The sequence below is a fragment of the Bolinopsis microptera genome, chromosome 7, assembly GCF_026151205.1.
Source record: "Bolinopsis microptera isolate Bmic1 chromosome 7, MBARI_Bmic_1.0, whole genome shotgun sequence".
NCBI classification, from domain to species: Eukaryota; Metazoa; Ctenophora; class Tentaculata; order Lobata; family Bolinopsidae; genus Bolinopsis; species Bolinopsis microptera.
In genome coordinates this window covers 8,752,903-8,770,439 of record NC_087078.1, presented here as the reverse complement: position 1 = coordinate 8,770,439, position 17,537 = coordinate 8,752,903, and the positions used below count along the sequence as shown (strand labels likewise).

The 17,537-nt window shown below is 39.4% G+C and overlaps 1 protein-coding gene across 1 annotated transcript in view; it reads left to right on the top strand.

Moving 5' to 3' along the window:
* The first annotated feature begins 1,415 nt into the window (after nt 1-1,415).
* The window catches only part of LOC134817873 (atrial natriuretic peptide-converting enzyme-like), a 35,821-nt gene continuing 19,699 nt past the window's right edge, over nt 1,416-17,537 (top strand). Inside the window, exon 1 of the mRNA XM_063827227.1 lies at nt 1,416-1,967. Within this exon, the coding sequence (XP_063683297.1) occupies nt 1,421-1,967 (547 nt within the window). The 5' untranslated portion in view covers nt 1,416-1,420. The remainder of the gene's footprint in view (nt 1,968-17,537) is intronic.

Here is a 17,537-nt window from a genome sequence, read left to right as displayed (position 1 = left end):
GTATCAGCTGCTTTTGGTCCTATATAAAAATATTGTTGCTAGCCGAAGTTATCGCCAGTCAAAGGTCAGCACTTCTCCAACATTTTTTGAGCGATCACCCTGAAACTTTCAGGATATGTTTCTAAGGACCATTTAAAAGAAAATGTTGGGCCAGAATTTTGAAATAGGTCTTATACAATTTTTTATTAGATTTTGAAAATCTTGGACCTTGAAAAATCGTCAAAAAACGCCCCACTCTGCTAGTTCTATTCCGTGTAACACTATCTTAATCGCAACTCTGTCGTATCTAGACCAGTGTCTATGGACATTCAATATTTACTTGGTTGCCGTTTGGTATGAATGTAACAGCACACACACCCCTTTGCCCCTTCAAACTATATCTACACTACTTAAGAGTGTCTTGAACCACTACTAGTATGCATATAAGGCTTTTAAGTTCCTTTAAATATTGCATTGAACTGTTTAAATACCCTAATTTTGATTGTTATAAATGACTTAAAATTGAAATTTTTGTTTGACTGCAGATTATTTCATGTATTTTGTTTTCTTGTAAGCTGGTTGGGACGTTTCCACTGCACCACATCTTCCTACCCACCCAGTTAAAGTGGATTTAGCCCACAGACCAATAGATCTGTTTGGCTCCAGTGAAGTGTCCTTTCATATTGTATTGTAGCATATCATGACCATTTTCTTCCACTACAATACATGCTTTTACAATTACATTCGAAGTTATAATAGTCACTGGTACCTCTTGTATGGAAGCTAATGATGATTGGTCCCATAGGATACAAGGATACAACAAGGATACAAGGATACAAAAGTGATAATTACTTTCTTGAGTACACAATAGTAACTGTAATTCTGAAATAATTTAAGTTATACTATTCTAATTATTTACAAGTGTGTAGGGATAATTTAGAAATGTTATATAATGCTAGTTTTAGAAAAATAAATAAATCGAGTTTGTATGGTTCAATTTTATTATAAGGTCCTATAGCATTATGCACTTGCCAGTATTTGAGTGGAAATCTAGGCTCTTATAATAGGCTGTATATTTTTTGTTCACCGAGAGAATTGAATGGATTGCTCTTGCTGTGGCAGTGAGTGTGGTAGGATCTAGAGTTTTGTTGGAGAGCAAACCGACTAGGTCAGTAATGTTTTGGGGATGGAAATTGAATTTTTCCCTAACTGAGGGATATACGTATATGTATACCAACCTTGTCTTGGTGGAGAAGCATTTGGACCATACAATTTTCACAGGCAGGACATTACATTACATCTTATCATTCTGTTCCAGGAAACAAGTAGAACATAAGTATCTATTATCTAATGTTGTGTCACATTCTCTACAATATTTAAATTAAGTTTTCTCCAATTTCACCCTCTGAATACTGATTAACTTTTTCCTTAGAAAGCTAAAATGTTGTATCTCGCCTTCCTGCTTTGTATATGCTTGGGTTTTGTTGGAGCTCAAGATGATGCAAGATGTGAACCCCTTACAATTGGAACATGTGCTGAGTTTGGTTATTCAACTGTCCGGTTTCCCAACGAAATAGGTCAAAACACCCAGGAAGCTGCTGCTAACGATCTTCAGTTACTGCAAAGATTCATTGACACTGAGTGTAGCAAGGATCTAAAACTATTCCTCTGTTCCTTATATGCCCCGTACTGCAATGCCACAGCAATGGGCTACCAAATCATGCCTTGCAGAGACCTATGTATCAATGTGAGGGACAGATGTTTAGCAACCATGCAAGAAAAAGACCATGACTGGCCCAACTCGTGGAAATGTGGGAGGTTTCCCTATGAGAAGGGGATGTGTGTCGAGGGGATTGAGGGTCCGGTGACGGAACCACCGGTAGTTTTTTCAACGGAGCACGAGCCCAAACCAACCACAAAGCAACCTACTGATGAGCCTGTTCAGAAACAAGAGAAAACAGACACTGTCGTGGTGGACAATTCTAACAGTGAGTTTCTTTCAACATTTTATTTCTTGTACAATATTATATCCAAATCAAGCTTAATTGGATTATATAGCATCTAACGCCGAACTTTTTACATGCCCCGATGCAACATGAAAACATGAGCAAATTTTGCCATTTTCTGCGCGCCTCGTCCAAACAATTTTTATATTATAGTCACCTGGTAATTGACAGTATTTCCTCGTTGAAACTGTGATTCTCGTAAATTTAAGGTGAAAGAAGATGAAAACTTAAAATCTACACAATAGAAAAATAACATGAATTATAAATACTATTCTGTAAAAATAAAGATAATGTGTTGTTTATTTAATAATAAAATAATAATAAATGAGACTACAATTGTCCGTCAGAGTTACCTTTAGCTTTGTCGGTGTGAACAGTCTATAAATACACCAGCACCTCGCTGTGCGCAATCAATGTGACTACTTAATGTGTTTTTGTGTTTGTTGCACAGGTTTGTTGTAATGACTGGCAGTTTTTTTTTTTCAGACGTTAAGTCCATTTCACCCTGGAATTTTTTTTCGTTCGATTTTAGGACCCTGCCTATTTGTAGGTGCTTGTCAACTACATCTCATAGCATAATATTCAACAACATAAATATTAGTTGTTAAAAGTTTTGAATATTCACACCTTGTTGTTGTTGACGAACAACTTAAAAAGTCTCCGGGGGCATGATCAGTCTGAAGAGAAGATTAAGATGCCAACATCTTATTCACTGATTCCTAAGCAGATTTGCTACTCGTCCCGTGTACTAAGATATATCAAGTGATATATATATATAGTGTGCATGATATTCCAAGCTTTTTGACAAGTATGAAGTTGTGTAGAGTATAAGCAAATACTTGCGCTGTAATCTGTACTGTAGGTCATGAAGCCAGTAGTAATGAGATGATACAATATTCTAATATACGTCATATCTTACAATTACTTTAAGTGAACACCAGTATTCTAATATATGTCATATCTTACAATTACTTTAAGTGAACACCAGTATTCTAATATATGTCATATCTTACAATTACTTTAAGTGAACACCAGTATTCTAATATATGTCATATCTTACAATTACTTTAAGTGAACACCAGCGTTTTATACTGATGATATATATTATCTTACCATGACATACCGATCTGCATTTTACTGAATAGACATATTTTGTACTCAGTATCCTGTGATAAACATTAAACACTACATTATCATACACTATACAGTGTATTATTGTCCTGTAATAAACACTACATTATTATACACATTACACTATAAAGTGTATTATCATAGTGTAAGCCTGTAAGTTCGTCTAATATCCAATATTTCCGGGCTATAACCCTGTATAACCGCACTATTCACCTCTAACAACATCGCACTATCTACCTCTACCCCCAACAGATAGGCTAGTTTCACAAATCTGTAGCTTTACAAAACTACCATTAGCCAGACCCGGACAAACTGTATCTTACTTCTCCCCTGCTCAAGACGTCGCTACTTTAACAATGTGCAACGTTAATCTGTCTAATGTACGCATTACGTAAACTATAACTGAATAGTTGGTTATAGTCCGGCCAATAGGAGACTTTCTCCCTCTCTCTCCTTTTATAGATCCTCTTAATAACTCGGCACATAGATAATAGCCGATGTAACATCTCTCCCTCCCTCCAATAGAACAAGTACATTATAATAATACGGGTTACAGACGCTGCTTAGTCAGTAAGCCAGTTAGATGAGGTCTCTCTGTATGGAACCAGGCTGTGTGTCTATTCCTCAACTAGTGGTGGTGTCTAGAGGGTTGCGTCTGTTGTCAAGGTTCGTTGAGTCTAGTGCATCAATATGTTGATCTGTTACCTTCAGTTGGGAGGGAGCTTGTAAGTTACCGTGTGTGGTTACTAAGTTACCGTGTGTGGTTACTAAGTTACTGTGTGTGATTACTAAGGTTACTGTGTGTGGTTACTAAGGTTACTAAAAGCTGGGAAGGTTTATGTGTTGCGCGTGTATGATCTGGTTATCTGGTATTCCGTGATGTAGAATGTGGTTTATCGCAAGTAAAGGATACTAAATTTGGACATTATGACTTTAAATATGTTTAATTCTTATCGTAAGTTAATATTGTGGTTATTAACTTATATTATTAGTGATACTAAGGTAAGCAGTAGAGCTAAGCTTATGATCTGATTTTCTTGGATGATCTCAATAATATTATATTCACACAAATGTTAGGAAATCTTTAGTCGACATTCGAACTTTTAACTGGTAAGTCCAGATTTATACCATTAAAATTCTTGAACTTTTTAGTTGAGAGCATCATGGCTTTTGTCAAAACCAGTTGAAGTGGAGAAAATGAAACAAGGTATTCGACTTTTCAGCACTTAGTGTCCTTTTACTACTTTCTTAGTACTTTCTAAGCAAAAGGCCAATAGGTGCTGAAACATCCACCGTTCTTTTGACTTTTCATTTACTCGTTCATACCAGTTATTTGCCTTGTTTCATTTTTGCACTTAAAGTATTTTTGTTGAGAGCCGAGCCGTGATGCTTTCTACCTAAATAGAGCAATTTTAACAACTCACGCTTGGCTGTACGGGATTTGAGTAAAATTTTTCAAGAATAATGCGACCAATATTAATTGGTATTATAACGTATGTTCCAGAAGACACTAAATAATTCCAAGAATCTTATGGACAGTATCAGCCTATTGTACAACTGTAACACAGCTAATAATACAGTTGCGTCATTGCTTCATAATATAATGACACTCCGATAAAAACCAATCACAATGCCTGCTATTTCCTTGTGCCGCACTGTCTGCACGGTCTGATTGACTGCATGTAATATTAATTGATTCCTTATCAACTGTCACGGCTGCAATGTAACGACAGCACCGTGCTGGAGTTATGACTTTACACTGGCACTGTATTTTGACATGTCTTAGATAACTTTACAACGTTGATTGTCCAGCCGTATTGCGTTAACATCTTGCGGAATTTCGCCCCCCTGAAAAATAAAAATAGAAATCATCGCCTGATAAATGCAATTAAAACAGGTGAGCTTCCTGCTTGCTGGTGGAAGGTTCTATTTTAAGATAGCACCGGAATCACCCATTGGGTTGTATAATTGGTCTTGATTCAATTAATGGGATTAGTACTAATTGAGCCTGTCTGTGTTTTGCAGCTCTGCCTCTCGTCTTCACGTATTTTCTCGCTTTTACAGTTTTACAACTTTGTTACATTGCGGGTTACAATGTCCTCATTATCTTGTGATTCATACCATGACAATCTTGTAATATTAACTTAGTCTCACATTTAATATTTACAAGATTTAAACTTGTTGTTTACCTGGTCATCTTTAATTTTTACATGGCGTTATTATTCCCCATGTTTCACGTTACCGTTCTCTGATGAGGCGTCCAGTATAATAAATCTCCCACGTTTGTACACATACTGGAATATTTTCGATTGCAAGGCTTTGCAAGTTGGATGTTTTAAACTTGGTCCCCGTGTAAAGATCATTTGGACACTGACGTGAATTTAGTGCCGTATTGTCAAGTTCCGGGTAACTTTCGGGAAGCAACTCAACTTTATTTCTCACTCTGGGAGTATATTTAGAACTTTAGAATGCTGTAACGTTTCTCAGACTGAATCTCTAGATTACACACCCCACCTTTAATTCTCCTTTCTATCGGCAAATCTTGAGAATTTGTCGAAGAATAGCTAGCGAGATTAACAACTCGACAGATTACACGCGTCTAGAAATTGCTCCACATCCTGATCTAATCTGTGGTCCCTTCTCCCCACTCTTCTTCAGCTCCAACTCCCTCATCTAATTTCCCACCAATCACCATGGTCCCTGCTCCTGACTCCACTATCTATTAACACGTGATGTCCTTATATGGTCATGTTATTGCGGTGAAACTTCCTTATATAGGTATCACGTGTTCCCTGCTCTAGGCTCCACCAATCCCCGCCTTCTCCCGCCTCACGTGCCTCTGCGTGTGTTTTACACTGTCATTAGTTTGAAGAGCAAGAAAGGGGAGATGCTGTGTATCTGTGGAAATAGATATCTTGGTGAAGCGATCAGCTGATCTCATTAATCTTTTGTTGGAGATTTACTGCGAATATTTGGAGTGTCGGTGTTTGAGTTAGAGTATATTAGATACACTGTAGTATTACAGTTCTACATCACTACAGTTCTAGTTAAAGTATCTGTCAGGACCAGGTTACGAGATTAGTAGATTGAGAAGCACTGTGTTTAGCTATTAATATAGACCTCTGATTGGCTCGTTACCCACACTACGTGGCTTATATTACGTGACGGATAAGAAACAGAACTTATGTAAATGTAAATACAATTTTATAAGTCAAGCTTTTATTCGGAGGGTTGAAGTTCCTTTTTAAATATGCCTAAAGAAAAAGGAGCTAAAAACCACGGAAACGAACACTCAAATATTTAAAAAGGACAAGGATTAGCGGGAGTTAAACTGTTTAAGTTAATAATACGGGGTCGTTACTCGTTACAGGCTAGTAATCCAGTAGAGGTTAGAGGTAACTAGTGTGATACCAGATGTTCGGTGAGCTAATTACCGTAGAACTAACTGTCTGTCAAGGTAATCTTACTAATGTTCTGTTTAACAGTAACTCCAGGGTAACAACCCCTCCTCCTCTGTTATATCTCCTCTGTGTGTTAGGTACAAGTGTTAGGTACTATTACTAACTCCTCTCTTACTACTTGTATCTCCTCCCCAGTAGTTTCCTGTACCTCCTCCTTTTTAACCCCCCGTATCAGGGCAGCTCGTATCCCAACAGTGTGTACAGGTGTGGTATCCTGGTAATGTACTACTGTACTGACACACGTGTTACCATAGAAACCACCTCACATCCTGTTAGTAGTACTAGTACCCTGTAACAAGAGGAGGTGTACACTGTAATTAGCTGTGTAATTGTACACTAATTGGGTGTGTACACTAATTGGGTGTGTACCACCCGGCTCCGGGCTATTGTCAATTACTTATAACTTAATTTCTTAATTGATGGGGCCCTCCCAACTTTAATACTCCTCTAACTGGTCACTCGCACGGGGGTTTTACCATTGATACATGGTTATTGGGTTAGGATTAGTAAAGGGTTATGTAACCGTTAGGTTATGAGAAGAGTTGTGGCGTTTGTGTAAAGTCACGACTAAGTCTCAGTATTGGGGTTTAATGCCCCAAATAGTAAGAGGATCAAATGTCCCACATCCGTCATTTTCTGGTCACTGCTGCGGATGAAGACTACAGTCTGAGAAAAGACACCCTCAAACAAGGTTAGACAACTCCTCAAATAAGAGAGTTATTAGTGAACCCAGGCTAAGTGAATATTATGAGCATTATGACAAGACCCCGAGCTGAAAAGTCACCTGATTTAAGCTAATCAGTTTGTCACCTCCTCTTTGTCTAAACAATGTGAGCTAATATTCGTTACTAAACACAACAAACATCATTACATACCTGCCCCTTACAACCAAGGCTCATACCAATGACACAGTCAGATTACCTTGTAAGATGACCTTATAAGGGCATCACGTGTCACCAGGTAGTTGAGACTCATCACGGAAAACAAAGGACTCTATTTGGCTATCACATTACCGCAACCAACTCCATACACGTGCAGGCGCAACGCATCACTACCAAATAAGGTATAATTGGAGGTAAGGAGTTGTAAAGGAGAAGGAGCTATTAATGTTGTCTACATGTAAAGTGTACACTTGATGTTCCTCAGCTGGTTAATGTCTTGAAACTTGTCTAGTTTGGTGTGTGCTCTGTCTGCTGCCCCTTGTAGTTTTGCAGTGTGCCTAGTGTACTGCGTCTAGTTCTGCAGTGTACTGTGTCTAGTTCTGCAGTGTAGTTTGTCTGGGCCTGTCTGCTGCTGCTGGTATTGTGAGGTAGACGTTGAAATTTGAGCAGGTATTTTCGGGTTGTATTGTGTGCATACTGCGTCATTGAAAAGGTGGCAGCTGTCATTTTGTGTCACATTTAAATGATGTCACCATAGCAACGCCTTATATAAAATTGTAGTTTCGTTAATCTGAAGGGGAAGGGGATGTCGAGGATTGTTACAATTCGTGCCAGTTTTGGATTCAAATACTCGCCCTAACCTAGTTAATGTAGCCACAAGAATTCGAATCAGGAAGTTTATAACTTTGCTTTCCTCGAGATACTCGATAAAACCTAAAGGGGGTATGATAACTAAACTTCAATACTTGACCTCACCACGTGCCTGAATGTCAGATATTATTAGTGACCCTTATTAAACCTGATCTAGCCTGATTGCCCTCCTAATCTAATACACCCAAACTTTATCTAATACGTGCCCTAATTAACGTTTGTTATGATGATATCTTGAGTGTAATTGATACCGTATCTCCCAATTATAGCTCTCTCAGACAAAAGGGTATCTGGGTGTAAACACTGATTTGTGTACTTTTCATGCTCTGATGCAGATCAGTGAACTCAGGTGGAAACTGCAGATCACTGATCTGTGAACAGTTACACGGGCTCCAGTCAAGTGAGACATTAATACCCTACAGCAACTAGATCAGAGTTTCAGTCCCCCCCCCCAATAAGCAGCCCCTCCCGGATACGGTTCTAGTCCTTAGTCCGGAAGATTTCTGGAGTTCAGTTTATATAAGATACTGATCAGTACCCTGGTATCTCCAGGTGCCTGGAAGTACCTACCCCCGTCTAGTACCGAGATCTCATCAGCTATCCTGATCTGGAAACTTAACGAACTTTTCTGTCGTAGTAACCACATAACATACTGTAACAGGTATTTGCTACGGGCAGGGTGACAAATTGCAGTACATTGTGCTTTGGTTGTTTCCACTTTCCTTGCATCGTTCATATCAAGCAGCTCTTTAATCTTTATACAGTTAGAAAGTAGGTTATAACTCCGAAGATGGCCTTTCTCTTGTCTCATAAAGAACTTGAAGATTGGGTTATTTTAAACGTACCCCCGTGACACAGTAGTGACTAGAGCAGAGAATATTAGAGTACCCTGTTTAGGTGATTTTAGAGCTTTACAGGCAGTCTCATTAGAAGTTGGCAATACCTTTAATTTTAAATCATTCAGACCTGTCAAAGAATACGTTACGGAGAAATATTCAAGTATTAAGATGTAATTAAACGGTTGCGAATTGACTGGTCTTCAAAGAGGAGTTGTAATTTGCTATTTGATTGAGTTTAAGGTATTCCTTGTAAATATTTAATATGGTACTGCAACTGGTCGTGGTTTGATTCGGTCATTTGGTGTGTCTCTAAAGGATCTTCTTGAATTTTAGCGGATACTGGTTTATCATTATCGAGACAGTTCCTCGCTATTTCAAAACATGTAAACGTATTATAGCTATAGAGCTGGTTGATACAAATCCGGTAAAAAATTTCAATTATATTTTCATTTTTCCCTTACATTATGACTAATGCCCAAACCTGAACAGTGTATCTCCTTTTCCATATTCTTTTTTCAGCCTAATGATCGAGGATAAAATAATAAGTATAAATCTAGACCTTTATAATCGGGAGTTTTCAATCCAGTCGGCATTATATAAACATACGTGTCAAGTGTCAAATATAGCAAGTTATGCTTAGTACAAAGGACCCTGAAAAAATTAGCGATTTAGAGGGATTACGGGAGGGAGAGATCAGCTAATGATCTCACATCTGTAGGTCACGTGATATTCAAGTAGGTCAACTAGTCGCAGTAAATGAGGGAGGAAGTTTGTTAGTTTGAGGGTTTGTAAATCCTTGTTAGTGCTATTTATTGGGTGGTAACTGGTAACTGGTAACTGTAACTGGTAACTGTAACTGGTTACTGTAACTGGTAACTGTAACTGTAACTGGTTACTGGTTACTGGTTACTGGTTACTGGTTACTGGTTACTGGTTACTGGTTACTGGTTACTGGTTACTGGTTACTGGTTACTGGTTACTGGTCCTTTGTGTAGACCTCCCAAGAAAGCTGGTAAAAGGTAAACTTCTTTTTCCCGGTAGATCTGAACACTGAACAGCTGATCTAGAAATGTGAGAGCTAGAACAATAAAGTTCCTTTTCCCTCTCATATCTGTAAATATTCACAGGGTGAGACAGACCTGTCGGAGATAACCACCCTCACATATTGTGTACAATGGGGGCTTTACAATTTGTAGTACATATGGTCTGAAACCACTCTGACATCATCTATAACAAAAGGAACCTAGACGTCCCGTACCAAAATTAGAGTCAGACTCTCTTTTAATTAAGGGACTTCACTCATTGAACTAGCCGGGTGAGAAGAGAAGCTTGACAAAGTCAGACTAGGTGATCCTGTTATGACAGATCTGTTACCATGACAACAGAGTTATCACACAGTTAGTGTATCTATATACTCCTCCTCCTCTTTCTCCACACACACTTACACACACTTTACACTCCGTTTACCTGTACTTGTTACCCACGTGACCATTATTGTCAACAGTATCCCACTCTATAATACTCTACACTGTGCTCTATTCCAGCCACTCTAATATCCCAGCCAGTCGGTTTTGTATGTCTTCTCCGATAATATTTTTCCCTAATTTTTGCCGACAACTCACCTCTTTTATCTAGATTTGACAACTAACTCGAACTCTATAATATATACTCAAATTAACTGGTGGTTTTGCAGAGTGTTGTTAGTTTGATTGGAAGTCAATTAGTATTGATTGGGTGGCTGTACTCTCTCTCTCTTTCTACATAGCACACTTATTGACGCTCAATTTGACACGTTTGCCCTAATTAATCCTCTAATAGAAACTGAAGAATAGAACTCTAAACTGCCCACGTGTGCTTGTATCTGGCTCCTCATTGGTCCTCATCTAAACACGTGCTCTCAGTTCTCTCTCGCTATTGGCTCTATGTTCTGCCTCTGCTGTCGACGTGCAAATGTAGGGGGAATTGCGGCTTGTGCCCGTAAACCTGAGGTTGATTACAGTTTGGTGTTTGCCGTTTCAGCAGATTGGCTGTGAACCCAACCTTCAACAGGTTGTGGGTCTAGTTCTGGTCTAGTTCTGAAGTCCAGCTTCTGCCCCTCAATTTCAACCGTCGCTTTTCATCAGTTTAACATTTTATGTCAAATCTGGACCTTTTTCACTTAGTTTATATTATTATCAAGACAACAGAAAGTTCAGTTTTTACTTGTTCATTCCCATACATTAAACAGGAAATGCACAAAATTTGTGGACTCTGAGAGATTTAAATTTATACTAACTGGCTCATTTGGAATAGAAATCATCAAAATAAAAATGTAGACGAGTCGTTGAGCCCATCAAACTCTCCATCGTGTCCACTCTGTCCTAAATCCGGATATCAGTGTTGGTAAGCTTATCCGCGCAGTTCCGTAGCTCGGACTGAACAGTGACCTCATCTGATGGCAACATTCTACATTCTGTTTAATTGCCAGGTATTATTCTCACTTGGGTAATGATGAACGTGGCTCAGAGTCATGATTTAACTTACTTAAGTATAATAACTCTGCTAATAATATCTCTCAAGATGTTTTGTTATATCCTGTCCCAGGACGAGACTAGCGTTCCCTCTCGTCACATGGTTCCCGCCTTATTTCCAATCCGCATCTTTTATTCGCCCACGTGCAGTATCTCGTGTGCCCACGTGCTGCATCACGTGACCCCACGTGATCACGCCACACACGCTCTCCTGAGTCTTGGTACATGTGACCGCCTGAGGAAAGGCATGGGAGCACTAGAGTTGTGATAAGATACGAATGTTGGGTAAGGTTGATAGCTGATATGATATCCGCTACACGCACTAATGTTACAGTGTATCGGGTATCTGGAGGACCGTATCACGTGACCTAACTGCTTGTTGTTAGTCAGAATGCGGACGGTATAGCGTAAAATAACGTAATATAGACGTTTTCATTGCTATCTTCAACTGCGGGGATCTGTGCTGTTCCGCTTTAATTCTGCGATTTTCCAGTCCTCTGAAAGTCAGATAAAATACGCTGATCTTTAGCAATGTAATGAATTTTAGATTTGTTTAGTGTTGTTTTTACCGCAGTGACAAGAGTAATGATGCGAGTTGGGCGTCCCATAAATATGTTATACAGCTTAGCACTGCATAGAACGAACATTATTAATTAAAAGGAAGATTTTGGAGATCTGTCTGTTTAGGAAATCCTGGCACCTGCTTGTCACCAGGCGGCCATCTTGTTATCATGGTGATGCACGTGTTACCATGGTGACACACCACTCGTGCAATAAAGCCTGCCTCACCACACAATGGATTAACTGTTAGCATTGTCTTATTGCTCTGTTATTTAATATTTATAATCCTGACGCCACCCTCTCGCTAAGTACCGTCAACATCCGAAAGAACGAACATAAAACAGCTCATTTAATCTCTACAATAAACCTGGGTTCCCAAGGAAAGTAAGACATTATTTAATGACGGCACTGATTAATAATACCTGAAATTTCCCACTAGTCCGTCCGACTAGACCGGACTTTTAGCTGAGGTATAAACACCACGTACCAGAGTGTGTTTACCTCCTCTCATTCCTCCCTCTGATTGGTCTAGACTGGTCTGTCTATCTAACTCGTGACCCTGCCTGGGTCATGTTGCCATGGTAACGGTGCTCACATGTTCCCGCCCCCTCTGTTTGTCATGGTAACGTACTGTGTTGGGTGTCATGTGTGTACTCACGTGACTTGCTTGTGTAGACGGGCTTGGTTGACTGGCTTAATGTGTAGTATCCAGTGTTGTCCGCCAGCCATTGTTCTTTATTAGTACGCCTTATTAAATTATTAAGTCGTTTAATTTGGCCTGGGACTCTTTTCTAGCCAGTTTGGATTTAAATCCAGGTTTAATCTAGTAATGGACAATTTTCCTTTCCTGCTGCCTAGTAACGTAAATCATCAGCCAATCTTCTGGTTGCGTTTGCTGTTTTCATCAGAAAACGTTGTTAGAATCACATTAAATTGAACTATCGGGCGTACGTCGCGTTTATTATAGTGAATTTTATTATACCTTTTAACGAGAGCTTCAAGTACAGGGTGGCCCAGAAGTAACTTCTCACACGCAACCCTTTAATAACTCAAGCTCGCGTAATTCTTCTTAGAATTGCACAGAAATTTCAGAGATTATACTTATAGATACGGTATGGGTCAAACTTAGATTTCCTGAAAGTTTCGTCAAATTTAATTAATTACAGTAGGTGTGACACACCCTCTATATTTCAGAACCACTAAAAAATTAGTTTAACAGTAGTGTTGAAATTATTTAAATAATAATACTTTCAACACTACTGTTAAACAGATAGTTTGATTAATAGATTTGAAAGGAATCTATTAATTTACAGTATTCATTCCCATTCAAACGCCGTCTTACTTTTCCAATAGCTGAACAACGTTCCTTCATGGCTAGCAACCTTCCTTTGTCACCCAGCAACGTTCTTTATCACCCAGTAACGTTCCTTATCACCCAGCAACGTTCCTTATCACCCAGCAACGTTTCTTATCACCCAGCAACGTTCCTTATCACCCAGCAACGTTCCTTATCACCCAGCAACGTTCCTTATCACCCAGCAACGTTCCTTATCACCCAGCAACGTTCCTTTTCACCCAGCAACGTTCCTTATCACCCAGCAACGTTCCTTATCACCCAGCAACGTTCCTTATCACCCAGCAACGTTCCTTTTCACCCAGCAACGTTCCTTATCACCCAGCAACGTTCCTTATCACCCAGCAACGTTCCTTATCACCCAGCAACGTTCCTTATCACCCAGCAACGTTCCTTATCACCCAGCAACGTTCCTTATCACCCAGCAACGTTCCTTATCACCCAGCAACGTTCCTTTTCACCCAGCAACGTTCCTTATCACCCAGCAACGTTCCTTATCACCCAGCAACGTTCCTTTTCACCCAGCAACGTTCCTTATCACCCAGCAACGTATCCCATGCCACCACACGTCCAACACCCTCGTCAACTACCTCGTCAATAGTTTGTTAAGCTGTCTCTCTCTCTGGTCACTAGTCTCTACTTTATCATACACCACGTGGGGTCCTCACATTAAATAGCAATAAAACTTAGACACTTGCTAACAGGCACTCTACTCGTCTACTCTCTGTACTGTGTATCGAGATATTTAGTTTGACGGCGATGCTAAGCTTTCTAGTTTTACGTTTTGACCATATTTGAGTGATAATGTTTGTCGTTATACCCCATTTGTAGCAATCATCCTAACTTCACTACTGTTGCTCCGCAAGCTTTCTCATAGTAAAGCGTTGTTTTGCAGAGGACTAGCATGTTTAGTGTTGTAAGTGTTGTTTTGCAGACAACGGGTTTAGTGTCACTTCTCTGTCTCGCTTGGCTTACAGGAGATTCTTCTCTGAAATTACTTAGACTACTTAAGCAGTAAGATTCGGTCTCTTTTGCCTTTCCCCCGGCTCCGTTCTTTGATCCCTAGGAACAATGGCCAGTTTACCATAGTTTCATATCTTGTTACTGGTAATTAACTATTATAGGGGGGGGGGGGGGGGGGGCCAAGTGGATATTTGTAGATATTTGGATAATGTCATCCACTTTTTTCATGAATTATCCATTACAATAATCTACAAATATCTACATTTATCTACAAAAAATGTATACCTCAAATATGTGCCCAGAAATTCTACTGGATTTTTGGAGATAAATGTATAAATTTGTAGAATTTGTAGAATTTTCGTGAATTATCCATTGACAATAATCTACAAATATCTACATTTATCTACAAAAAATGTAATCTCAAATATGTGCCCAGAAATTCTACTGGATTTTTGGAGATAAATGTATAAATTTGTAGAATGTCATCCACTTTTTTCGTGGATTATCCATACTACATTAATCTACAAATATCTACAAATATCCACTTGGCCCCCCCCCCCCCCCCCCCTATTATATTACTCGGTGCGGTGCTGGCATTGTTTCAAGATATTATCGTGGGATCTTACGTTTGCCGATGTCTCTGATCTGTTGTGTTGAGTTTTGGCTGTGGTTCTGTGTTGATTTTCTTTCATTTGAGCCTGTTTTTGTTGCCGCTCGTGGCGTAATGGCTCCGAGATATGTTTAGCGTGAAATCACAAATTTCAGAGCTATGTTTGCATGATCTAGTTCGTGGATAACTAAACGTTCAGTGAGAGATTTCTATTAAAAATTACAGCTCCACTTTGGACCGCATAGTAACATGATGATTGAACAACCAACGTAAATATACATCTTAACATCAAGCAGCTCAAACCATTTGAATCTGATTAACAGTGACCACACTGATGGCACTGCTGCTTCTCCTACTTGTTGTTTAAAGAGAATATCAGGAGTAGTGAACTATCTCTCCCTGCATCATTAAATCCTACAGTTTTAGTAAACATTATGTTCAACATCCTGCAGTTTCACTTAACAGTATGTTAGCATCCTACAGTTTTAGTAAACATCATGTAGCTGGAATATACAGAAGAACAGTGTATCGCCCTCTACCTGGCTTTCTATTGGTCTGTCTAAACCATTCCGGACTCGTGATCTAATAATTCTCTTATAGTCTTTAACAACTTCAAGTATCTCTTCATAGTTGATACGTATCTTCAAGTTTCTCTTCAGATATTCCCCATCTTGTATTTTCATTTCAAGTTTTGCTAAGTTCATAACAATAATTATTGATTTTGGTGAAATAACTATGAAGTCAACTACATTTTAGTTACAACGCTATGTGCCAATGTAATTGATGTGGATAAGACAAAGCTCTTGTTGTACTAGTCGCCATATCTCAAAACTCTAGATAATATTCCCCGAGCTGTAAACTCTTACAAACCCTAACCCGCCTGTCATCCCCAGTTTTAAAAACCTCAAGCTAACCCGGTTATCAAGTTTAGATCACAAATCATGTCGTTTACGGTTGTCTGCCTCGTGTTATGTCTGCTGGGGCAGCTAATTTCCCTTCCCCGTGTGGTGATACGTGGCACTTTACCTGGTGTTTTGGTGAAATAGTCACCATGAGACCCTGTGTCTTGTAATGGAATGTGTTGTGGTTAAGATTGTGGAAAACATCTGGTGTTAAATATAATGATTGCAAGATTGTAACCATATTTTGAGCCGTATGCGCCAGGCTGAAGCTAGACAAGCCCTGGAAATCCCTCGTGGAATTCGTCTGAGGTTTTAAAACATTAAACAATGTTACAAATTTTCACGCCGACTAAAAATTAAAGCAATCATCAGTTACCCCTCTCCTCACCCCACGTGACCTCCTACATCACCCCACGTGGTTGATTACCTTACCTAATCAGCTCAAGCTGTTGAAACCCCAACACTTGACGACATGTTAACTGTGAAAATATGTTTAATTAGACGTAGTATCGCCCTCATGTGTTCGTGTGATAGACCGATGATTATGTGAGCTATTCCCTGGGGGATCCCAGCCTCCCCTGCTAGAGTAAGACACGACTCCTGGGGACCCTCCCTCTCTCTCTCCCCCTCTCTTCCTGCTTAATCTTATTCCGTGATGACTCGTTTTGTGGCTCGTTCTTAGTTTTTAACTTGGTGTCGGTGTGCCGACAAAAGGTTTATCTTATCGGGGAGCTATAGGGTGTATGTTAACGTAATGTTGTGAGTTTAGCGAAGTGGCTCAAAGGGAAGCCGACTGTGGTACACGTACTTATCTATTAGTATCTTACATACAACTCGTGAGTCTCTAACGTTAATTTCTTTAATTTCACTAACTCTTTCCATCCACTCACACGTCACGCAGAATACGTTTAGTAACGGTATTATTATAGCGCGAGTGATACATAAAACCCTTTACACTTCTGTCATGATACGTAAAACCTTTTACACTTCTATAATAAAGACGTACTTCTCACTTTTACTAAATTTCTGCACCTCGTATCCTCTTAATTTGAGTTGGACTAGGTTTAACTGACAGGTGTCTGGCTATCCGCCAATAAACAAGCAGTATTATAATCACGTGACACAAACCAACCAACTGTAGAGCTCTGTTTAGTCGTGTTAGAAGTGTATAATCTGCTAGACGGATGTTAGAATTTGTACCTCTGAGAGAAGAGACTTGAGAATCAAGTGGTTAGTTGCTATTCCCGATGTAACTGAGAACAACTAGATTTTACTGGTAGTAAACAGAAACAACTACTTAATCTGCTTCTAGAAGTTTTAATGGACATGAGATTATGAACCATTCTGCATTAATTCCCACCAATCACACTAACTTCCGTCCAGGGCCCTATAATTTTATGCCGAATTTACAGCATAATATGATTAGAACTCCACAAAGTGGACGTGACCCCTCACTCCCTGGCCCTTCCCTCTTATTCTGGTATTCTCACTTCTGAGTATTCAATAGTATTCTCACTACAGCTAGGTAAGAACGTACGGGGGTCCCTGATAATTGTAGCTAGCGAAATAGCAGTACCTCCCACAAATAATTATAACCCTGGGATTGTAATACCAAGTGTTAACGCTTAACTTAATAAACCCTGCCTCACTGCCTCACCTATCAATAGGATAATTATTGAGTTCGGCTCT